This window comes from Pectinophora gossypiella, chromosome 15, assembly GCF_024362695.1.
Source record: "Pectinophora gossypiella chromosome 15, ilPecGoss1.1, whole genome shotgun sequence".
Classification (NCBI taxonomy): domain Eukaryota; kingdom Metazoa; phylum Arthropoda; class Insecta; order Lepidoptera; family Gelechiidae; genus Pectinophora; species Pectinophora gossypiella.
In genome coordinates, this window is record NC_065418.1 from 134,232 (window position 1) to 159,657 (window position 25,426).

Here is a 25,426-nt window from a genome sequence, read left to right on the forward strand (position 1 = left end):
GCCGTGCCGACTAGGAGTCGTAGCGGTCGCCATGGCCGAAATCGGTCGGAGATCATGATCATCATACTGTGGTGTCCCTTTATAATAAACGTTTCTTTCTTTCTAATGTAATATCACACGCTGGGCGGGACAGACGGCTTGCGATAGACTAAAGGGGGATGAGGTCAAACTGGTATTCAATACGGTGCGTAGTGTCCCTTCTATTCGTTGTATTATTGTTAATCCTATCCTTGTGTCGGCGCTGTCCGTGTGCGGGGTGCGGAGTGGCGACCCGCGCGGAATGCCGCGACGCTCCACTTTCGTCGCTCCCGACGCGACGCGCCAAGGACTCCGCCGACCAATAAACATGCACGGATTGTGCAAGCCCCAGTTAGCCGCTGCTCCTACCAGTGTTGCCAACTTAGTGGATTTTCCACTAGATCTGGTGGTTTAGACATGTGGTTCGGCGAAAAAATATTAGTTTTAGTGGCTAGTGGATTTTTTAGTGGATTAGAGTCCTTCCAGTTAGCGGTAAGTGACGAATTTAACCACTAACACAACCGAATATGGTTTATGAGTTACTTGAGCGAAAGAACCAATATAGTTTATTTATTAGTACATAATACATACAATAAGTTTCAGATTGAGTAAGATCAAGATGCCTAAGCCACAGTACACCCAAAAGTTTCGTGATTGTTGGTTACGTGACCCAGTTTTAAGGGATTGGTTGCAAATAGTCGAAAGCACTGGTGATCCAGTTGTTAAGTGCAAATTATATGGTATATTATTAAGGAATCATTATTAATAATAATTGAATAATTTACCCTGTCTCTAGCACGTCTTTACCTACGACGCGGCGCTAAAGAGGGGGAAAAACATCCCACGATCTGATTGCACTGATTCGGCTTTGGGTTGTCTAGTGATTCTATAGTCTCTGCTTACCCCGGTGGGAAGTAGGCGTGAGTTTATGTATGTATGTATGTATTTTATCTAGTGAAATTCTGGTGGTTCGAGAGACCGCTCAGTTTTAGTGGTTTCTGGTGGTTTGCACGGCCGCATTTGGTGGGCTGGTGAAAATAAAGTTGGCAACACTGGCTCCTACCGTGAGAGAGTTGCGAACCCTCGCTACGTCTACCACTAGCGATACCGCGTTGTGTTTATCATATCTTGTTAATTGAATCGATTCAACCAAGCTGTTTAGGACCAGTAACATGAGGCTAGCTTCTCAAATAGGGAGCGGCGGTTCGAACCCCGGCACCGGACTTGTTATGAGTTGTTAGTTTATCTTAAGTTTAACAAAAAGCTCAGTGACGCGTGGGTTGGATGCACTTCTGAATACCCGAATAATTGGGAATGTATTAATGAGAAGCGCGACGCGGCGGCGGAGCGTGCGCAGGCAGCGCGGCGCGCGCTGTACCGCGAATTCCTCACCTGTTTCTCGCAATTAGCTCGGCTGCTGGTATTCGTAATGCTTCTCTTAGAACCAGCTGCCAGACGTCGGTCGCTTCGCACACAGTTCCTGCTGCACGCCGCCTTACCTCACGTAATATGTTATGAGTACAGTAGCTCTCGCGACCTGGGAGTGTATGGTCGCTGATTACACACATACATAAGTTCACGCCCATTTCCCGCCCGGGTAGGCAGGATGCTGACACATCACTTTCGCTTCATCCACCCTCATCAGTCTTCGTGCATGTTCGCCGGTTTAGAGTACTATTGAGCTGGCCTTGTTGCTGATTATGTAATGTGATATGTGAATATCAATCACATATAGCATGTGGTCAACGCATGCGGCTCCGCCAGCGAGCGAGTCACACGCTATCTACGAAGAAGCGATCAATAACGCGTGCTTTCAAAAATGTGGTTGTACTATAACAAATAAGGTAGGTAGTTTTATAATGTTATACGGTTTATCATATCCGTCTCAGGACTCAGACGGCAAAATTGCATAAGATATTAACTGTAAACCGCTTTCGTATGAATGCATCTGAATGTGTCGTAACAGGCGAGCGGTGATTCAAGTCCTCGAGCGCAGCGACGTCCGCCCGCGTGGCCGCCGGCCGATGTAACGTGGTTACACACCTGCTAACACATTCCACTTTTTACAAGGTGTAGCTAGTTAAATCCCTTCTTGGGAGAGTGGAACAGATAAAGATCGACTTATATAAGAGGTTCTAGTTTTTACGCATCTCGTATGTCGATCAGGTGAGTCCACACCCAGCCGCCAAACGCGGGCTCATGAATACCTACGCATGCGCGGCACGGCGCGGAGACAGTGCGCCCGCGCCGCGACGCCCTACCAGCCACTGCTTACGACGACGGGCTGAAACACCGGCCATCGAAGGACTCCTTCAGCGGCTCATAGTTTGTTGACGGTTGGTATCACGAAAGACGTTTTTGCCGAATAACTGATAGCCAAAATCCCAAAGTCAAATACTCCTCGTGCTTGGTTGCTTTTACCAAATAATCCTTTAACACTGACAAATAAATCCACCTTCAAACCAACACTGTGCAGCGCACGCACATACATTCCAAATGGGTAATTTTTACTATCCTTGTAGCATACCTAATCATAATCAATGATTTATTTGCAAGAACACAAAGTTAAAGATCTTATTCTAAGTAAAACAGTGCGTGTATTGCAAGCAGGTGTGCAAATATTTATATAATTATGGATTAATAGACTTATTATTATTTTAACGGCCTCCGTGGTCCAGTGGTTGAGCGTTGTGCTTAGGATCCGGAGGTCCCGGGTTCGACAAATCACAAAAGGCAATTTGTGATCGCTAGTTTGGTTAGGACATTACAGGCTGATCACCTGATTGTCCACAAGTAAGATGATCCGTGCAGCAAACTTCACAGTAAAACTCGTTGATAACTAAGTATCATTGCTGTTCTTCAGACATAAGTCATCACTTATAGAGAATAGGTTAGTACCTTCCTGCCTAAATTAGCCCTCAAACAAGTGTTAGGGTTCGTAATGTTTATTTATTATTTAATTATTATTAGATTATATAACTTAATAACACTCACTATATAATGTGTATTTTCGTTTTGACTGTTATGTTTATTAAAGACGTAAAATTTCATATTTAAATTACGGAGAGACAATTATAAAATATTTGATCAATATTAAATAAATGATCATTTACTTAATAACAGACAGAACAAAGTCGTGAATCTGTGTCACGACTTTATTATTTTTAATTTGGAACTGGCATATTATTATTTCATTTGTTTTTATTTTGATTTCTTCTTTTTCGAACGGGAACGTTTTCCCGCCTTTTTTAAAAGGCAGTGGCGGGAATTTTGTTCGGTTGCGGTAATCTACTATGAAGAGTTGGAGAGTTAACATTGTTTATGTGAATATAAAACTTTATTCAAGAGAATTGCTGAATTGTTTGATTACGACGAGCACCTCCCCACCTGAGAGCAGTAGTATTATCACACAAGTACAAGTAGTAGAGATTTCAAAGATAAACGTATGTCGAGTGTGCAGCCTCGTTCCTCTAAAGGGCTAAGTCAATGTGTTCCTGGCGGCGCGCGGCTGTTGCGCAACAGTTGTAGCACACGTGACGTCACGAGGCGGGCCGCGGCGACGCACTCCACGACACACGATACCGCACCGCGCCGAGCTGATACTACCGCACCACACTATTATAATTATTATAAGTACTTTTCATCAGTCTTTCCTCGTTTCTGGACACTATTTGTGACCCGATACCAGCTGGTTATGGTAACATGAAATAAAAGATTCACCACAAATAATATTCTTCTTTTTCTATCGTGTGGGTTGTGAGGTGATTATTGAGCCGCCAAAAGCCCCTGACATGGCTCATGTAACGACTACTTAATTACATCAGTAAGTAGTAACTGGGACAAACGGATTAACGTGCCTTCCGAAGTACGGATCGTCTTGCAAATAATACTAATAGACATTAATGACCCGTTTGACCGAAGCCGAAGATTCCTAGCAAACGTCATCTCTAGATAAACTTCTAGATATAGGTACGGTCACGAGCATTAATATGTATACACTTTGGTACCATGTCACATTAACTTTTTTGACAAATTGTCAAACATGTTAGTGCGACAGAGTCCTAAAGTGGGTACATTATATTGCTCATGACTGTACCTAATTTAGTATATTTATCTTTTTATATCATGGTGCTGATGCTGAAGCACCACACATGAAATTCAATTTCAAAATCCTTTATATATTTTAGTTGTAGCTTGTAACCAATCTTTAATAAACTTTGAGCTTTGAAACTTTGGTTTCGGCTTCGAAAAATTAACTATCGGACACTACCCGTGGGTTACAATCAAATGAATGGTGCAGAATTCGGCGTAAGTCGTGATAATGTGACGCGGGTAGTGTCGCGCAGCTCTCAGTGTGTCCGGCAGCTTTCTTCCCTGCGCCGGCGCCGGTTCCGCGCCACCACTTATATATACCCGCTCAACACTGGTCGATACACTTTCTTTCCTACATACGCGACGAGAATCGCTACACCGATATCTGTCGATCTATAAAAAACAAAATGATCAAACTTCTTTATGTAAGTAAACTTTTTAAAACAAATTGCAGCAGGATTTTAAACAGCGCCTACACTTCTGTTATCAACAAAACATTCGACTTGCTGTGATATAGAGTATAATCAGGCGCAGTGCGAGCGGCAGTGAGTACAGTAACGGTATAGTTTGCTTGCAGGCGCTGGTAGTGGCGGCGTGTGGCGCGGCGGCGGGTGGCGGCGTGGTGCAGCACACGGTGTGGGAGCGGGCGCGGCTGGTGGCGCTGCCGCAGCCGGTGGCGGTGGCGGTGGCGGTGGCGCGGCCCGTGCCCGTCGCCGTGGCCGAGCCGGTGGCGGTGGTGCGGCCGCGCGCCGTGCCGGTGCCCGTGCCGCTGCCCGTGCCGGTGGCCGTGCCGCGCCCCGTGGCCGTGCCCGTGGACCGGCCCTTCCCGTACCCGGTGGCGCGGCCGGTGCCGGTCACCGTCACGCAGCCCGTGCACTACCCGGTGCCGCTGCCGTACGCCGTGCACGTGCCGCACGCGGTGCCGGTGCCGGTGCACGCGCCTGCGCACACGCACGCCGCCGCCGACACGCTCCTCGACGATCACCGACATGCCATACAACACCCCTACTGACGTCCGTTAATTAATTATCTATTTATTTACCTTCAGATTGGGATCAATTGTGTTATAGTGATGTCAAAGGGCAACTCGGCGGCCGTTGTCCTGGGAGAGCGACTGATACCAACGAGTATTATCTTGTTAAGCGTGTGTCATATTATAGTACCTAGCTAGTACTTAAGTTTTTGTTTGTGTCTAACTTGTGTTTTATATTGATTTGTTGTAATGAAATGAAACGTAATTTACTTTTCTAGTTGTTTCATTAATAATAATAATCGCCTCTACCACAGATTATAGAATTGTTATTATAAAATTGTTATTTATTATTTAGGCAGTAGCTAACGTAATGTAACTTGTACCGTCCGTTCTTTCATTGTGCATGCTTGAAAAAGTAGAATTTGGTGATACCTACTATTTTTATGCACTGTAATCTGCAATGTACCTAACCTGAATTCATGCAATAAACGTTTATTATTATATTATTATAGAATACTAACGCGTCTACTAATTACATGCCACTACGGTCACGAGTACAAATATGTATACACGTTGAAACCATGTCACATTAACTATATTGAAAAATAAACCGTAAGTCTCATTAAATGTCAAATATGATAGTGCGACAGGGTTCTAAAGTGGGTACATGATATTGCGCATGACTGTACCCTACAGGCAGCGATGACAATAAGCATACCTACCATACGTTTCCATACTTATGTAGGTATAATTAAAGCGTAGAGTTGAAGTTGATGAAGTGCAGAGGAACAGGCATCAATCGCAATCACTACAAGTTTATTAGTTAAGTTAAATAAAGATACCTACTTACTTACCTACATGCACAAAGTATATGAAATATAATGTTGGCTACTGCTCTCTTTAATTTATATTGCACTGTAATTTTAGAACTACTTGCACTGCGTTTCCTAAAGTAGGTCAACGTAGCACATAAACAATGTACTAATTGTACGATGCTGAATCTTTTTTTTTTATTTTGACGTTACTTATTGTATATTTGCCGCAGATGGCATTAACTACTTGGCCGGACAAATGGGGAGCGCTGAAGGCTCTCACCCGGTACAACGTTTAAGACAACAGGTCTGAGGGTGCCCAGTTGGGCGCGAACCTCGGCTCAGGGCGTCGTCTGAGAGGAAAAATATTTGAAAGAAATTAATCAACCCTAGTGGGTCGACAGCGATAAGCACTGATTGAGGGAAAACGTCGACCACGCCGGCGGGGTCGGTATCGGGGTCCTGAAGTGTTTGGTGACGCGAGCTGATTGGCTGCCTCTATGCCTCTTTGTATGGCTAGAGTAATCGGGTCGTCGGGATCGTATATTACGTCCTACGGACCCCGATACTTTTCAGTACCGTCTCTAATAATTTAATATACTTAAGCGCTTCTCAAAAGCAGCAATCCTTCCTTCTATCGTGTGGGTTCAGATTACCAACCTCAGCAGTCCTGGTATCAGGGTTATTATTGAGCCGTCAAAGGCCCCTGACATGGTTCATGTAACGATCAGGTTCTTACATCAGTAAGTAGTAACCGGGACCAACGGCTTAACGAGCCTTCCGAAGCACGGATCATCTTACAAAAAAAAACAGCAATAGTTATGTAGTTATACGAATCTGGGTACCTACATATTAAAGGCAAAACATAACAATATGCCATAACGGTCTTTACTGGTAGGATATCAAAATTTTTCAACGTATTAGGTACAAGAAGTTAGCCAGACAAATGGGGAGCGCTGAGGGTCCTCACTCTGAATAAGCCTGAGGGAGTCCATATGCGGCGAATCTCGGCTCGGGGCGTCGTTTGAGAAAACTATATATGAGAACATTGACCACACCGGCGGGGTCGATATCGCGGTGTTGTTGCAAGCTGATTAGCCTCTATGGCTACAATCAAAATACCTACCTTAACGCATTTAAAGAATAATAAAAAAAGAGGAAGTGTGACGAGGGGCGCGGGGCGCGCGGCGAGTGATTACGGTGATAGCGTACTGACTGATAAGTCGCGGTACTGATAGCGACAGCGGGCTACGCGCTACCACGCGACAACCTGACCACTGACCAGTAGCGCCCATAGCGCCCAGTAGCGCCCAGCCTCACACTAGCCGTGTGTCTCCACCGCAACCGACAACCAACATGCTCTCAAGTAAGTGTCAAAAAGTTTTAATCTACATATTTACCTATAAGTATCATTTATGTTTCTGTGTCCGCGTCGCTTTATCTGATTACAGCTGTGGATTAGGGTTAGGCATATAAATAAATATTGTCATTGGTTGTGAGTACATACATATACGAGACACGGGTTCTCGTACATTAAAGTTACCTAATTAGTTTAGTTAGTTATTGGTTAGTTAGTGTTACTTTTTTATTTATAGCTTTTTATTCTTATTTTATATTTTGTTTACAATAATATGTGTGTTACATTGTAGTGAATGGAATGTACGTGTTTATGTATTTTTAATTTATACAAGATTAAAGATATTATTACGTTAAAGTATATAAGTTCATATTGATGATGATGATGATGATCTCCGACCGATTTTGGCCATGGCGACCACTTCGACTCCTAATCGGCACGACACTGATGCGCCCGAAGATGGCTTATGTAGCCTATCTTTACAGTGAAGTTCATATTACTCTCTATGTATAACTACAAATGCCTGCAGAATTAAGCGTGTGGTGTGTCAGGGTTCCCGTGTCCGTGGCCATGGGAGCTGGTATGCGGCAGGGGGCCCGCGGGGCTGCGCGTGCGCTGCGTGTTGGCTGCGCTCGCCACCATCGTGAGTACCGCCCGGTTCAACTTCAGATCACACGGACACTCCATAGAAAAATCTCGTTTTTACACAGACATTACACAGCAATGTTTTATATAAGGTACATGATTGCTGTCGATGATCTAGACCAGCACATAGGGTCATCTGTCGACTTAGACCATATCGAGGAGCTCGGTGGCGCAGCGGTAAACGCGCTCGGTCTGCGATTGTTGAAGTTAAGCAACTTTCGCAAAGGCCGGTCATAAAAAGAAAAGTTCATCTCGAACTCCTCCGTGCTTCGGAAGGCACATTAAGCCGTTGGTCCCGGCTGCATTGCCAGTCGTTAATAACCACCAATCCGCACTGGGCCCGCGTGGTGGTATGAGGCCCGATCTCCCTATCCACCCATAGGGAAGGCCCGTGCCCCAGCAGTGGGGACGTTAATGGGCTGGTGATGATGATGACACAGCTATGTAGTGTGTGTCGCCTTACCGAGGGAGCGAGATAGACAGTCGCAGTTGCTCCTTACTCCTTACGTCTTAAGGACTGAAGTGGGGTACTACCCAAATTGGGGGCGAAGTCGGATAACACGGATCTTTGGTGCGGTACCATGCCGCAGGTGTACAGCGTGACGGCCCTGGCGGCGGTGCTGGCGCAGACTCCTCACTTGGCAGGCGTGCCCCACGTGGCCGGCGCGCCCCACTTGGCCAGCTTGGTGGCGGCCGCCGCCGTGCACCTGCTCGCCTGCTTGTTCAGTGCGCTGATGATCACCGGAGTGCTTAGGGTTAGTACTCCTATTTTATAACTCAATGTGGCAATACTGAGGGCTATTATGTGTAGAGTACGCCAGCAATAGCTGCAGGACGATGCGTACGCGGGGTGTTCAATAACTAAAGAATTTCGTAGAGCCTTATCTAAATATATAAAAGGAGAAACTGACTGACTGACATATCAACGCACAGCCTAAACGGCTAAACGTAGACACTTGAAATTTGGATGGGACGTAGCTTAGGCACCGTAGAGGTGCACTAAGAAAGGAATTCCCGAAATTCCCACGGGAATGGGAATTAGCGGGAAAATCCTTTTGTATGAAAAATATCTCTCTTTTATAACACGCTACGCGGACGAAGTCGCGGGCAAAAGCTAGTTATATCATAAGTAGGTAGTTTTGATAGTGTCATCTATAAAATTAAGATTACATTTTTAGACTTATTTCCTAAAAATAACGTATATCTGCCTTCTGTGGCGACCACTGCTTCATCAGTTTTGTATTTCTTCCGGTTCGAATATAGTTTCTGCTTCTAATCACCGGTCAATAATACGGGAAGCTCAAGAATCTCAAATAATAAATAAGTACAACAATTGGAAAGTACTCAAAACATATTAAAGTTATCTCGTAGAGTGTCGAGGTTGATGTTAAATAAGTTATAAACTTAATTGGGAACCTTGTTAAGATAAGAACTAAGTAATTAATGTTATGGGACTGACATAATCGCCAAACGTCTAAAGCCTCTTCTTCAATAAAACTTTAAAAAAGTCCATTAAATCTCTTTCTGAAGCATGCGCCGGTTGCAGGAGGTGTCGTGGCTGGTGCGGCCGTGGCTGGCGCTGACATGGCTGCAGGTGTGCGCCGGCGCACTGGCGCTGCTGCTGGCGCCGCTCGCCACCGCGTACGCCGCCGCCGCACTCCACCCCCTCGCCATACAGTTCCTCATCATAAGTCAGATTATTTTTACATACATACATAAACTAACATACATAAGTATTCTAAATGTGGAAGGGTGAAAGAAGTGAAAGTGGTGTGTCAGAACCGTCGTAAGGGAAATTCCATGGTCTCTGCCTACCCCAACGGGAAATAGAGATGATCATGTGTATGTGTACATATATACACAAACTTACACCTGTGCTCCCTCTGGGAGGGCAAAATTACAAATATTGAATAAATAAAGCTACTTTAACGGAACAGACTCCGTGGTAGAGCGTTGAGCTCCTGATCGGAAGATCCTGGATTTGTTCCACATGTCTATCAAACAACCGCTCTGCGAGTCGCAGGCTGAGTTATTGATTAACAGAAAATAAGTTTTTGTCGTGCTTCGGAAGGCACTTTTTTATCTGAAGGATATTTCCAGGGATCTTTGACGGGTTCTTACAACCCTGATGTGATGTCAGATGATGTCGATTAACGACAGCAGCAACGTTCTGTTGCGATCTCCATGACTGCTTGTGTTTGAACAGGAAGTGTAATTGCTTCACAGCAAAAAGACCGCACATTTATACTGCTATGCCCTGTTTGTGTGCAATAAAGTATATTTGATTTAAAGTATAATGTTGCAGTGGTGCGGCTCTACATGGTCACGGTGGTGGGCAATTACTGCGCGCTGCTGCAGGAGGAGAGGGCGGAGTGCGAGCAGCTGGCCGAGCGGCGCGGCGAGCACCAATACACCGACGTGTAGCGCACTCCTCTGCCCCGCTACTCGCCGGGGGGTTTCCACAAAGCAGAGATGAGCGGAGACACGCAGGATTCTTTCAATCACCGTGATTGAAAGAGCAACTGAGCGACCTCCCCGCACGCTGTGATTACTTGATTCATGTCTCCATTCATCTCATCTTGTCTTTAGCGGTTTAGACTAACCAATTCACCCAGCTCGCCGCGTCAAGGTCACGGGCTGACGCTTCGAGATCGGGAAAATCGACGCTGTTAGACTCGCGCAATTAGAATACACGATTTCGACCGCCGAGCCCGCGACCTGCGGCTTAGGGCACGATGAATGGCAAATGTAATAACCGCTTTTGGTGGAAATCGTTGGTATTACGGAGGACGCGTTGTGGTGTTCTGAACTTCCGCGGTGTGAGGCGAACTGTGACGTCACACGGCATGTGCGTGTTATGTGGATATTATACAATGATTATAGAACACAATCAGCAATAAAGTGAACAATACAATGTGCGCCCGCGCCGCCTTGTTCTTGCGCAGTAGGTTAGATAGCTCAAGCAATACTATATTATAACATCAATACGCCATGACATACTTAGTTGCTAAATTTAATTTGTAAATATACGTTATTTGTAATAATAAACAAATTTATTTATTATGTAATTAGTACATAATTGTATTGCATTGTTGGTGTTGTGTGTGTATTAAAATGAATTAAAAGTTTATACTCAAATAATATTTATTTGGTCTAACACTGCGTAAACTCGAATCATAATAATATTTACAACTGTACTCCAAGACCTTAGGCTAAATTTCAAAAATACTTTGTTATAAAAATATATCGAACCTATTTTTGATATGAGATAGTAAGTTCGACTATGTTAAAGCTAATTATTGTTACGTACTCTAGCGCGCGACGACTGGGGTGTCTCCAACTTGTCGACAAGTTCGGACACACCCTACACCGTAGTTCAGTAATAGTTACTTATACACTACCGACATCACAATCGCTTAAAACGGTAACTACCACCCGCTACTTGCTACTATACTACCTGCGGGGATTGTCTTGGTAACGTGAGAACCATGCGCGCCTCACTCTGGGAGTTGCGTCATAGAGAGGCTCGCGACGACAGCTGTGGCTGCAAGAGTTCTCATGTTACCCGGCAACACCAGCCACTTAACACGTACTGGACCCTGTAACATTACTATACAATACTCTAAGTCCGTTTCACACGGTACAAATATCTGAAAGTAGTACAGTCATGAGCAATATAATGTAACCACTTTAGGACTCTGTCGCACTAACATATTTGACATTTAGTGAGACTTACAGAGGTGCGAGGAGAACCGATGGCCGCTGGGGCGGAAGGGTTCTGGAATGGCGACCACGTGTTGGACGACGCTCAGTGGGTAGGCCCGCTACAAGGTGGACCGACGATCTGGTGAAGGTCGCGGGAAGCCGTTGGATGCGGGCAGCGCGGGACCGATCGTCGTGGAGATCCTTGGGGGAGGCCTATGCCCAGCAGTGGGCGTCGTACGGCTGATGATGATGAGACTTACAGTTCCATTTGTCAAAAAAGTTAATGTGACATGGTACCAAAGTGTATACATATTAATGCTCGTGACGGTACATATGCTACACAACTGTTTAATGAATCACGAGACACTTGAAAGCGCGTGAAACAGATCCTCAAACATTTACGACTAAATTTCACGGTCTATTTTCTTTTTTACGAAAAGCGAAAATTCGCAAGACACTTGGTGTGGGTACGCGTGCCAGTCTAGCTGTTACTCCCTCGCACCCACACGTCGAGGTGAGGAGCGGGCGAGTGACGTCACGCCTCCTCGCGGTCGCGCACGTACTTGACGCTGCCGTCGCGCTGCATCTTCACGATCGAGCTCCAGATCAGGATCACCAGGTATATCTGGATCGCTGCAACAGCACACCACCACGTCAGATGGCTTTAGACACGCGTCGAAACAGTGCAGCAGCTGGATTGATGAGGTTGGTACTCCTCCTCACAACCCACACGACAGAAGAAGAAGCAGCTGTACTACTGCAACGTGGACCACACCACGAGCAACGGACGAGGGACATCCATGAGGTGAATTGGCTGTACTAATTGTTTATGGTGATAGAGAAGCCGTCTGTCTCCTAATGTCGCTATACAGAATAACGGCCTCCGTGGCCCAGTGGTTGAGCGTTGGGCTCACGATCCGGAGGTCCCGGGTTCGAATTCCGATGGGGACATATCACAAAAATCACTTTGTGATCACTTTGGTTAGGACATTACAGGCTGATATCCTGATTGTCTAAAAAGTAAGATGATCCGTGCTACGGAAGGCACGTTAATCCGTTGGTCCCGGTTACTACTTATTGATGTAAGTAAGTAGTCGTTACATGAGCGTGCCATGGCGCGCCATGCATGCGGCATGGGCCTTTGGCAGCTCAATAATGACCCTGACACCAGGGTTGATGAGGTTGGTAATCCTCCTCGCAACCCACACGATAAGAAGAAGATGATACCATAATACGGTACCATTACAAGGTATCATAATACTCTTCATAGAAATTGAAGCAAGTACTTACTGAGTTGGAAGAGTATGAGGAACAGCTCGCTGGCGGTCTCACGCGTCAGGAAGGCCACGCTGTACACGAACCCGATGACGGAGAATACGATCTCGAAGTACAGGTACACCTTCATCAGCAGCACGTGTTTCTGGAACGTTCACACGTCATGGTCAGTGCACACATCATCAGCTAGCGGTGACATAAAACATATGCCCGACTGACGTAGATAGTCAACATAATATTATGTCAATAGAAGCTGTGTAGGGGAGAGAAGTCCTGGCAATTGTACTATGCATGTGTGCGGACCGGTGCGTACGCACTGCTGGGCCGACTGTACCCTAGACACCCCGCACCACTCCTTCCTGGCTATTCAATCTTTTTCAAAACTTGAGTGAATAACCCCCTTTCCGGTTGATTGAGAGGAGGCCTGTGGCCAGCAGTGGGACGTATATAGGCTATTTATGTTATGTGTATGTGTGAGTGAATAACACTACATAATATATTCTGTGTCAAATCCACAATAAGTCACGTCGACCAAGATATGAGGTAAGATTGTGGTCAAACGCAAACTTATGTTTAATAAAAAAAGCGTAAGTACCTTGTGCAGCGCCACGATGAAGCTGACGGTCATGATCAGCTCCAGCAGCAGGCCGGCCGTGTCAGCGCACAGCCGCGGGAACTCAGCGGCTGCACCCGCGTCGCTCGCGTCGCCGGCTGCGTCCACGCGCCGCATCTGCGCCATGTACAGCGACAGGAAGCTGGTCACCACCAGCGTCAACACCTGCACGCACACAACCATGTTAAACATGTGACAATCATCCTGACTTCACTCGGGTTTTTACATTTTAAACAGAGATTATCTTTCATAAATACGTAGAACTAAGTAACTCAAAAATTGGTGAATTGGTCAATTTTACAAAGATTGTTGATTCTACGTCATTTTGATGAATATGTCTACGACTGAGGGGAAGACATGACAAACAAGAAGCTAAAGTCAGTGACACCTATTCAGTCGCTGAAATACTTAGGTTCAAAAGTAAAGCGAAGGATAAAGAGTATGTCCAGCAGGGTATTGGGCTGCGGCCCATGACTCACCAGGTTTATGTACGCGAAGGAGATGAGCCCCTTCCGTAGGGGGAAGCAGAAGCAGCATCGTGTCAGGATCGGGATCTCCACCGACTCGCATATCTTCTGCCTGCAACGAGACACAACGATCAGTTCATATTCTATAAGATAATATTAGTTAGTACAGCTGCTGGTGTGGCCGTCGCGTTGTCGTGGCGGCAGAGGTAACCATAGAATGCCTTACGAACACCACAGACTATGGCTCACCTAAAATCTTGCCCCGCGTTTTCTGAAACGCTGCCCGGTGGCAAAATACTAAGCCCACACAATCTGAATTCCATAGGAACGTTAAGAAGACCGTCAGGCCCATTTAAACTTTCTTAATCATGATTTATCTTTCTGTCCTGTTATCATACGAAGTGCACAAACTATAGACATCGCTGGTGTACCTACGCAGGTTGTTAAACACAACCACGCCAATGACGGACATACTATAATGGACGTACCTGAGTGTGGCTCTGCATCCGAGCGAGGTCAAACAAATCCGAGATACCTACTGTGACGCTACACTCATTACTGTGGTAATGAATGACTTGTGAGTTGTGAATGTTTCATGCTCTGAACACGTTAACTGGGTAAGTAGTTGATTAGTAGGAGCGGGTTAGCGTCGTCTTCCTGCCGAGCCGAGATGGAATCAAAGTTGAAACATCCGGAGGGCGAAATTAACACTCAATCGTGGGTATTTAGGTATATTTATGTATATGTATTCGAGATAACATGAGTGTTCTGGAACAGAGCCGTATTAGCGGTCAACAATAACAAAACTTTGATGAAAAATAATTCATGCTCTTTTCTGACTCCAAGAATCTCGTTGACTATAGATACTTAATAGGCACAGAGAGGTAACGCCACACGTGTTACGGACACATTTATTAGAAGGGACATTTTGTTTTACATTATACTACACCAATTCTTGCAGATAGTACCCCATTACTTTTGGTGAATACCCGCCTGGGGGTGACACCCCCTAGCTCCGCCACTGCGCAGAAACAGTGAGACAGCAGAGTGCGCGGGCGCAGCGGGCGGCCGGCGGACGTGCTTCCTGCGATAGCGAAGACATCCTCGCCTGATAGCCCTTCCCGGTCAGCGCCCGCCGGCGGTACTGAGTAGCTACAGCTATAGCCGACAATATTTCTGCATGTACAAAGAAGGTAATTTCCGACTGTGTGAGTGCAGTCTTACAGTCCGTAGTTCGCAGGCGCTGCCTACATCTTACGGACTGAAGTGGAGACGTAAATTGCCACATAGCTCGTATTGGTGCGGGGCGTAGAGTGTCCCTTCAATAGTACTACGGCATTGTTTGTTTATTGTACGCCAACGGCGCCGGAAGTGGCGCGGTAGGATGCGCGCGCAGTGGTGACGTCGCCGGCGTTGTTGCCGTTCCGGGACTGGTTGCGCAACCGGCGTGACGTCACACTCGATCGACACTCAAGACGCGAGCACCAGACTTGTATAACTGCACTGCTCTGCGAACTTTTAGCAGTTTCTTCGTGGCGTAACCTGTGACGTTTGTCAGCTTCGTACAAAAACACATAACCCTCCATTTAGCTCCGCCGTAGTCGGGTAAAATGAGCAATAATGTGCGTTGTTCAATGAAATGCTGACTGTGTAATAATGGACTGATTTAAGTAATAAGTAGACCGTATACTAAGTGTGCAATATCATGAAGTTTAAAAACTAAAAACAAATGCTCACTGGACAATGAGCTCCTCGTTCCATTATCCACCGCTTGGCTCCATCATCAGGGAATGATCAGGGAAAACTGAAAGTACCTGCTACTTTAGATTTAAATAGAACAAGGTCAGTTTAATAATGGGATCGTTGCAGGGCACGCAGAATACCAGCGTCGTGGCTCGCGCCGCGACTTATGCTGAGCGAGGTCCATTTATTCCGGACGCCACCGCTGATGATCGAGCCGTCAGTTGCATTTTTAAACATACATACATACATAAACTCACGCCCGTAATCCCTAATGGGGTGGGCAGAGCCACAAGTAATCAAAGACAACTTGCAGCCACTGTTGATACGAAGTCCAAAGATGGATATGATGAACCTTAATGATGATGCATTTTTAAATACTTGTTATTATATATTTTTTTATTATTTTAGCTTGTTTTGTTTTATTTTCGAATAATTTTTAATCTTAGTGTTCTTTGTTATATTATATCCATCGTGTTAAATGTAGTTTCAGTACCTGTACGTATATATCTGTCTCTCTCTTTTAATAAATAAACATAATATAATTCGTAAATTTGATTACGTGAAAATTCCTGTTGAGCAAAACGCGGCTTATTGTCCTGTATTCCATCTTGTGTATGTTTAAAAATTACCTCTTGTGTATAAAAAGTACTTAATAAAATAAAAATTGTTTAAGTAATAAAGTATATTTGTTTTGAATTTAACCTTTGTAGATACGAGTGTAAAGCGGTAAGTACTCTGAACGTGTCTCTACACCACCACACACTACAGATATTGTAACGACTCTTCATTGTGTAAATTATAAAATAAAATGTCACGTAAGGAATTGACTTGCACCTACCTACTTGCTTAATCTTTGTCGAATACGTACATAACGTTGTAAATGGACTCATGGTAATTCATCAGCGAAACAGCGCTTCGAATTAGTCGGTAGTCGGTATTATGTGGCACAGCTGCAGCGCAGTGGCAGCGCGGCAACAGCTCTACTGCAGTAATGTACCGTTCTCAAGAATGATCCTACTTTCGGAACATACCCGTCAGTAAAAAGGCGCGCAATTTATGTTAAAAGAGCTTTACTACCTAACCTTTAGGCAGATAAGACTAGAGTACAAGGAAGAACAATTTGAAAAAGAAAAGCAGTTGGTGTTCTTGATATTAAAGAGATTTATTTAAGAGCTTTTTGTCCATTTACTGATGTAAGTGAGTAATCGTTACATGAGCCATGTTAGGGGCCTTTGGCGGTTCAATAATAACCCCGACACCAGTGTTGATGAGGCTGGTTTTCACTTCAGAACCCACACGATAGTAGGAGAAGAGTGGAGAAGTTTTTATAACGGGAACATTCCCACTTTAGGAATATTCTCGGGAACTGCACGTCACTGCTCGGCTGCAGCTCTCGTCGTAACCCCCAGCTGATAAACTCGAGGAGAGTGTGGTTATAAATGTCGCTGGTCGCTACAGAATCGTGCGAACCGTGACTGTGTTGTTCATCATTCATTGTTTTCAAAATCAATGACACGTAATTAACACATTAATGATGTATTCGTGATATTTTTGTAACATTTATGTACCTACCCATAAGTAGGTATGTATAATATGTATGCATCATCGGTTTTACTGTGCCAAATCCGGTATTATGTTAGAAAAACATTTTGGCAATAAAATGAAACAGATTACACTTGTTGTTTGAATATTTGATGAATCGTTTTTGTGAAACTAAGGTCACCGTGGTGGGATATACCTAGAGGTACCGGTGGTATTATTACTTTATACATCGGAAACCAGTTCTGTCGGTGTTTGTGTTGTGTCAGCGAGCCGTGATGTTTCCTAACTTTAGTGGAATATTAGTTGCGTTGTGTGTCGCCACCACACGCAGCCAGATATACTGTTTTATTTTTAATATAAGCTAACGAAATATCACGTTTGATTGCGTTGCCCTGACCGTCATACGGCCGCGTTACGAACGTTCACTGCATCTTTACTACACCGTGGACACTCTATACAAAAATCTCATTTTTACATGGGCACCACGCAAATGCAACGTGTTGCGTCTTACGTCGTGCGTGTGAGGGAGACAGACAGTCCACGCGCGAAATCGGAGGTGGAGTAATCGAGCTCGTGTCGGCGCAGGGCGAAGTGTCCCTTCTATCCTACGTAGTGTTACGGTTTATTCTATATCTTCTCCTCCCCCCGCACACTCCACAACCACAATAGCCACGGCCCTGGACAAAAATTATCCCACAGACGCATATTTGTATTTATGTGATATTTCACGGCTTGTTGCGCTGTACAAGTACATAATTATGTAGCAATGTTATGTACCTAGTAGTGTTGGATAGTGCGCGCATGCGCGGCCTCGCCAGCAGCGCTATACTGACGGCAGTAGCTGAAGAGCACCAACATTATTTTTTTCAGTTTAACATAAAAGTATTGATAGGTAAGGTAAAACACGACAAGAGCGAGGCGGCAAGGTCGCGGGCGCGAGCGACGCGCCCACTTGATGTGGCTGTTGTCACAAGTCACTCATATTATTATAATAAGTAAGTTAATAAGTTATTATAAGTACGTCGTTTTGTTTCAAAACTATGTTTTATAATCGGAAAACTATGTTTATCTTGTAGCCGTTCCATTTGCAACAATGTTCGTCAGGCGCTAATGCAGCGATAAAACATTATACCTACTTGGTTCCGGCCGCGATATTTAAATCAAACACTTTCTAAATTAGTTTCCGGCGCGGTAGAGTCGCTGGCTGCGACGCCGGCGTCAGCGCCGCCATGCATTGTTTGCCACTAGCTGCTGGTTATAGTACGGGCGTGTCCACCGCGGCGGTGCGTCGTGACCCCGTGACCCGCATCACACGCTCTACTCGCCCACACTGTCACCGACCGCAGCTGACCGGCGCGTGCGCAGCAAGGCAAAACTCTCTCCACTTCCAAGCTATTGTGCCCATTATTTACTCGAGAAAGTTCTTCGACGCTTACTACTGGCAGGAGCAGCCTCGAGTGATGTCGTCAAATGAACTCATTGTTCTACCCTGGATGGGCTATGGGCATCACAAGCGTGATTGTTTTCCCCGCATCGAGCGCACGCGCCGCGCATGAGCCGCCAGTTGCCAGGGGCGCGATTAAGTAGTTATTGCTATCGGCCTTGACAGCAAACTATATTTACAGTTAGGTCAGATACCTGTGGAGGGTAGTAAAGTATCGTTATGTCGCTCTTATTATGTTGACTAAATAATATAAATTATTAAAAATAAAACTTTTTGCAAGTCAATTTTATAATACCTACTTATTGATACTACGTCATCACGGAAAGCACGCAAGGTAGGCACGTTAAGCCGTTGGTCTCGGTTACTACTTATACTGATGTAAGTTAGTAGTCGGTAGTAACCCTGACACCAGGGTCGATGGGGTTGGTAATCCGCCTCACAACCCACACGATAGACGAAGATACTACGTCATTTCGCAAGCTGTTATGGCGAGGAGAAGTAATGACAAGAAACTGCAACAACAACACATCTTTTGTATGAATATAAGTTACATTACAAAAGGTAATTGTATAATAGGGTGAATCGTAATGAATGAAGCTCCTGCGAGCGACACGGTGGCAGGTCGCGTGTTGCGCAAGAGTCGCGCGGGACGCAACCATTGTTCAATAAGACACGCCGCCGGTTGCCGCTATTGTACATTATTTCAAACATTATATTGTTGATTCGATGAACTGGAACGCCATGTAAGCATAGATGGCATTGTACATATGTGACGGATCCCATCGCATCGGAGCGCGACAACTAGGAGCATAGGCTATCTGTCAGGTTCATAATATATTGTAGAATCTACTTACATTATACGTGTATTATTGTTTTTATCGTATTAATATTATTTATTCCATGTTCATACTACTGTTACACACATCTAAGTGCAGGCGCACATCTACACAACAACAAAATTTTAATTTTATAACTGGGAAACACCAGCGTCTAAAAAGGTCACTATGAGAATTCCAAAAGTGACTAAAATATTCCTTTCTTGCATAAAATACATAAACAGCTTATTTACTTACGTCCCACTGCTGGGCACAGGCCTTCCCTCAATCAACCGGAGGGGTTATGGAGCATACTCCACCACGCTGCTGCGATGTTGGTTTTTACGGCTTTACGTGTTATCCGGAGTACGGAATCATCTTACTTTTTCGTCCTTACCAACACAAAGGACAGTTTGTAAGACAAAGTGATTTTGACAATGTCCTCATTGGGAATCGAAACCGGACCTCCAGATCGTGAGCCAAACGCTTTAACCACTATACCACGGAGCTTGTTCCTTTCCTGATTTCCCAGAAAATCTTTAGAAACTCAAATTTTGATAAGAAGTTTGCGCCAGTTCCCCCTGTGTGGTTTACTTATATAATTTACCTAAGATACCAACATGGTTGTGTGTTACTTAGTAATACAATAAGATAATTAAATATAATAAGTTTCGTAATAACATGAAATGCCAACGCAATTGAATTATCTAGCCTAGTTCACACAGTTATACTATAGCTACGTTAGATATCGTTAAGAAGGAGCCGCGCGACATAGCGGGCGACAACATCAGCCGCGGCGCGGTATAGAGGTCGCGCCCGCGATATACGTCACGACAATAAATAAAACAATAATGAGCAAATGGTATCACACGCTGCAAGTTGTTTGCTGATCGTGTGCTGCTCTTTAGATTTGTTTTTACCCGCATTGTTCGCATCTTGGCTAAAGTCGCCAGGAACACTCGCGCGGGGATCGGAGCGTGTAAATTAGTCAGTCGTGATTGGGATATTCGTGGCTGATTTTGCTAACTGACGTAATTTTTTGCTAAAGTAATTTGGGTCTTATTGACAATTCTTCTTCTTATAGTGTCGATGGCAAACTAAATAGTATCGGCCCAAAACTTGGCAACAAGTATGGCGCTATCTGCAGCGCTCATCAGATCCTCCTGCGTGCAGGTGTTCGGGCACGAGGACACGATGTAAGATGTTCCATCGTTTGGGGAACAGTGCCGCACTGGCATTTTAACTTACTTTTACTTTTTGCTTTTTTTATTGATAATTACAAAAGGTGCAAATCAGTTTCGCCAAACAATGAAGATACGTCAGTTCGCGACATCAGCGACGAATAATGCTGAAGCAACAGGAAACAACTCCAAAGCACAGTGAGTACCAAGGAGTCTATGTCTCCATGCATACTACTTTATTGGTACTGGATTTTGGATTTTCTGAGGTATCTCAGGAAGTTACTTACTATTATTATTTATTATACGAATATGTTACAATGTTTCTGTGGTAGCTTTGTAATTGGCGTTTGTTTACACATATAAATATCTACTTTGTAAAAGAGGCTGTAAGCTACCCGAATAAAATAAAATAAAATAAAATAAAAATGTTAGAGAGTCAGGAGGAGTTGCATCGCTGAAAAGGGGCGGCTGGTGCACGGCCTTGGGCGGCCAATTCTGTAAGCGCACCTTTGAAACATACAACAACGTGACAGAAGACCGCTAACCTAACCAGAATATTTGACAGGTCCGGTTTGTTACAGAAGCGACTGTCTGTCCGAACTCCCAACCAAAAAAGGGAAAACTGCCCCACAGCTGCAGGGCACGTACTTCCGAAGGGAATTACCGAAATAACAATATCCTGGCTGCACAATGTGATAGTTATAACTGGAGGAGATGGCTCATGCAGCCGTCGATCAATCAATTACTACTGGTGACACGACAGGGCAGACATGTACAGTTAGTATAATCAACTATACATACTATGAGATATTCTTTAAAATGGGTTTTAAGGGAGTTTTTTGTTTTGGCGTAGTTGAACAGAAACCTTGTAAAAAAGGTTATTTAATATACTATAACGTATGACTACTTCTTCTTCTATCGTGTGGGCTGTGAGGTGAATACCAACTTCATCAACCCTGGTGTCAGGGTTATTATTGAGCCGCCAAAGGTCTCTGATATGGTTCATGTAACGACTACTTACTTACATCAGTAAGTAGTAACCGGGACCAACGGCTTAACGTGCCTTCCGAAGCACGGATAATCATACTTTTTGGACAATCAGGAACCAGGAGGATTTTTTATGACTACTTAGAAGACAACAATGCTTGGGAACAAATAATACGTAATTGTTACGTCTTATATGTGTTTGTTTCAGTCGAATTGGTTTTTACTGTAATGTATGTATGTAAATTGTAAAAATAAAATAAATAAGTAAATAAATGTCTATGGAACAAGGTTACCTGGAAGATATTGCTATTTTAGCAATATGGCCGCTTTGTGTACCATTTATTTTCTTTTGTTGTTTGTGTTGTATGTGCTTTATGGTACTTCTGTGCAATAAAGTGTTTTATTAATAATAGTAAACGACGTACAAATAATTGTACGTCTTCTCGTTACTAATATTAGGCAGTCAAACTACTGAAATTGCATTAGGTTTAATTTATTAACTACGTCTAGGACCCTGTGCTGAGGTTTATCTTACTGGGCGCAGTAAATAGGTACTTGTAATGATTAGTGTAAACATACGTACATTATGTTTACACTGTTATTTACTTATCATGATAGATTAGGCTGGTTCGGTGCTGGGTGTTATATTCTCGTCTGGAATATACCTAATTATAATTTGTTTATCTTGACGGTCAGTGGTGCGCATGCGCAGGCGGACGATAACGAATGCAGGGAAAGTTGCCGGCAGTCCTGCCACCACCGGAGCGTAGTATTAAAATATTTTTAAAGTAATGCTAACGTCGCACGTATATCTCAGGCAATTAAAATAATCTCTGAAATTGTACCTGCGCTGTGCCTGATCTTACCTGCTGGCGATGTTTGCGCACTAATCAATACCCACCTAGTACTTCTTCTCTTGTGTGGGTTGTGAGTTCAATGACGGACCTCGTCACCCTGGTGTCAGGATTACTATTGAGTCATCATAGAAATAGAAATACTCTCTATTTGGATATGACAAGGGTACATAGACGCACATAGAAGTTCCTGCTTATCAGCTATAAACAATAGCATAGGGCCCTGAGATGACTCATGTTGCCGAGCTCTCTTCAGCAGGGATCTTACTTTAATCAACCTGCAATGTTACCAAACTAAGGAGCACCAAGTGATTTTTTCTGATTATGTCCCCACTGGGAATCGAAATCGAGTCCTCCAGATCGAGAGACCAGCGGGGAACCTACCTGTATGTTCCGACTACCGAGATCCGTTGAATGGATTTGTACGCGGTTTTTACTGGTTATGATTGCATTTTTGTATAGCATTTTTTAAGGAGACTAGACTAGTTATACTATATTAATCTTCTATCGTGTGTTCTTCTTCTGATGTCAGGGTTACTATTGAGCCGCCAAAGGCCCCTGACATGACTCATGTTACGACTACTTACTTACATTAGTAAGTAGTAACCGGGACCATCGGCTTAACGTGCCTTCTGAAGCAGGAATCATTTTCCTTTCGGACAATCAGGTGATCAGCCTGCAACACTGAGAATCGAACCCAGGACCTCCGGATCGTGACCCCAACGCTTAACCGCTGGATCACAGAGGTTGTTAATAATACTACACGATACTACAATGTTATTACTCGACCGTGGTACAGTCATGAGCAATATAATGTACTCACTTTAGGACTCTGTCGCACTAACATATTTGACATTTAGTGAGACTTACAGTTCAATTTGTCAAAAAAGTTAATTGGCAAATTAACATGGTCATCATTAGCCCATTAACGTCCCCACTGCTGAGGCATGGGCCTTCCCTATGGATGGATAGGGAGATCGGGCCTTAAACCATCACGCGGGCCCAGTGCGGATTGATGGTTATTAACGACTGCTAATGCAGCCAGGACCAACGGCTTAACGTGCCTTCCGAAGCACGGAGGAGCTCGAGATGAATACTTTTTTTTGTGGTCACCCAGTCGCAGTGTGATGATGAAGAATGTGACATGGTACCAAAGTGTATACATAATAATGCTCGTGACCGTACAGCCAGTGATGTGCCGTTCCCGTTGTAAACACTTTTTAATAATAGGGTACTGGCAGCTTCTCTTTTTCAAATTGTTCTTTCTTGTACTCTGGTCTCACCAGCCTAAAGGTTAGGTAATATGACTTTTTTTACATAAGTTTGTAGCAGAGTACAAACTCTGCACATACTGGCCTTTTGTTCTGACCATCATCATTTTAAATTACGAAATTCTCATTCCATTCCATTCGCATTTCCTTTCATTTTACTCTCTTTTGACTCACTGCATCCCCGACCTTCATAAAAACAACAAGTGTATTATACTGTTTAGGACCGTGCCCTCTAATTCCTAAGTCTTGATTCTTGTTGTTGTGAAGTGTGTATATTGTGAACTATGTACATATATTCTATCCTGTTTGTGAAGTGTTTTTAATAAACTGTACATATTCCTGCTTGCTGCTTGCTTCTAATTTATCACCGTCATCACCGATCATTCCCCTACTCTGCCGGCACGTCGGGATACCATATCCTCACCACCCAGCGTGCCGCAAGTTTTGCGCCTTTTTACTGACGGGAACATTCCAAAGTGGGAACATTTCCAGGAACGGCACACCACTGGGCACAGCGTGGTGTCACAGCACACAGAGGGCGGTCGTAACACTAACCGGCATCACTAGCATAATTATTTGTAGTTTTGTTGAGATTTACACACGAAATATTACGGTATAACTTTGCAGGTCGTAGTATCATTTCATGTGTAGCATAACATAACATCATGCCTGTGTCCACGAAGGGTAGGCAGAGGAGTATACACGCTCTCCTCGCCCGCTATGTTTAAGTCCCATCATGAATATGGTGCCGCGGCATTTTACTGCTCTATATCTAAACAAAGTTGTCACAACTTACACACACACACATGTACATGCACACACACACACACAGGGTGAAATAGAAAGTACGCCGACTGGATCAAGGAGGACGATCACAAGACAAGCACCAGATTCTATTTTGTTGCTACTTTATTCGCTTCGCAAACAAATTACGTAGAGTGTTTTAGGTATTTTAGCGTGAGGCCCGTGTTGTTTGGATAAACTTGAAAAATAACTTACGGGAAATGTGGTGACCGCCGACCGGTCTCGCCATGAGGGAAGGGGGAATTACAACACCATCACCAGTAACATGGGGAATGCGCGCGCGTCGTGCTCGTGACGAGTAGAAAGTGTGTGCACTCACTTGAATGAGGTGTCGAGGGAGGCCGCCATGTCGCGCGCGCTCGCCGCCGCCGCCGCACTGACTGGCGCCCGGCGCTGCGCCCGCGCCGCTCCACTGGCTCCACACCATACAGCCGCCGGACTTTGCTGCACCCAGCGCCCGCGTCGCTGATTGCAGCCGCTTCTTGATCTCGCATGCGCAAGTACAACCAGGGAATACAATAAGTAGGTAAGCAATCAGTAAGTGTAAGCGTGTAGACCTCTTTTGAGGTGACTTGGGTATTGTTTTTTTGTCTCTGATGGCATTAACTACTTGGCCAGACAACAGGGACATCAACTTTATAAACACGCTTCGTTATAAGTTTAGGGTAGTCTGTAAAATTCAGAGTGGTTTATGTGTAAAGACTAACATTTAAAATATACAATTGGCGTACATTAATGATTTTAGCTTCTTTGTAAAGTTCATCAATTGGAGACCTGTAAGGCGTTCTGAATATAACTTTTAACATTCCCCGCCGGGCACGCTCTAAG

General features: G+C 44.4%; 3 protein-coding genes across 3 annotated transcripts; 2 read left to right on the forward strand and 1 right to left on the reverse strand.

Moving 5' to 3' along the window:
* The first annotated feature begins 1,447 nt into the window (after window positions 1-1,447).
* On the forward strand, window positions 1,448-5,122 carry LOC126373421 (cyclin-dependent kinase inhibitor 1C-like). Its single transcript, XM_050019579.1, has 3 exons — window positions 1,448-1,522; window positions 1,985-2,044; window positions 4,688-5,122. The coding sequence occupies exons 1-3, from the start codon at window positions 1,448-1,450 to the stop codon at window positions 5,120-5,122; spliced, it is 570 nt and encodes a 189-aa protein (XP_049875536.1).
* Window positions 5,123-7,089: 1,967 nt separating this feature from the next.
* On the forward strand, window positions 7,090-10,958 carry LOC126373219 (uncharacterized). Its single transcript, XM_050019274.1, has 5 exons — window positions 7,090-7,261; window positions 7,804-7,895; window positions 8,488-8,652; window positions 9,444-9,588; window positions 10,203-10,958. The coding sequence occupies exons 1-5, from the start codon at window positions 7,252-7,254 to the stop codon at window positions 10,319-10,321; spliced, it is 531 nt and encodes a 176-aa protein (XP_049875231.1). The 5' UTR covers window positions 7,090-7,251; the 3' UTR covers window positions 10,322-10,958.
* A 65-nt stretch (window positions 10,959-11,023) lies between these two features.
* Window positions 11,024-25,000, reverse strand: LOC126373217 (uncharacterized). Its single transcript, XM_050019272.1, has 5 exons — window positions 24,918-25,000; window positions 13,970-14,069; window positions 13,473-13,655; window positions 12,893-13,022; window positions 11,024-12,235 (listed from the first exon to the last, which is right to left on the reverse strand). Exons 1-5 carry the CDS (start codon window positions 24,944-24,946, stop codon window positions 12,138-12,140), a joined length of 540 nt encoding a protein of 179 aa, XP_049875229.1. The 5' UTR covers window positions 24,947-25,000; the 3' UTR covers window positions 11,024-12,137.
* Between the last annotated feature and the right edge of the window lie 426 nt (window positions 25,001-25,426).

Bases quoted from the DNA above. Each gene is read 5' to 3' on its own strand.
- LOC126373217 (XM_050019272.1), bottom strand. From the start codon at position 24,946: ATGGCGGCCTCCCTCGACACCTCATTCAA. The intron at 13,656-13,969 runs GTGAGTCATGGG...GTGTGCGTGCAG, and splicing joins CCTTCGCGTACATAAACCTG to GTGTTGACGCTGGTGGTGAC. The intron at 12,236-12,892 runs GTAAGTACTTGC...GTGCTGTTGCAG, and splicing joins CCTCATACTCTTCCAACTCA to CGATCCAGATATACCTGGTG.
- LOC126373421 (XM_050019579.1), top strand. From the start codon at position 1,448: ATGCTTCTCTTAGAACCAGCTGCCAGACGTCGGTCGCTTCGCACACAG. The intron at 1,523-1,984 runs GTAATATGTTAT...GTGTCGTAACAG, and splicing joins TGCACGCCGCCTTACCTCAC to GCGAGCGGTGATTCAAGTCC. The intron at 2,045-4,687 runs GTAACGTGGTTA...GTTTGCTTGCAG, and splicing joins CCGCGTGGCCGCCGGCCGAT to GCGCTGGTAGTGGCGGCGTG.
- LOC126373219 (XM_050019274.1), top strand. The intron at 7,896-8,487 runs GTGAGTACCGCC...ACCATGCCGCAG, and splicing joins TGGCTGCGCTCGCCACCATC to GTGTACAGCGTGACGGCCCT. The intron at 8,653-9,443 runs GTTAGTACTCCT...CGCCGGTTGCAG, and splicing joins TGATCACCGGAGTGCTTAGG to GAGGTGTCGTGGCTGGTGCG.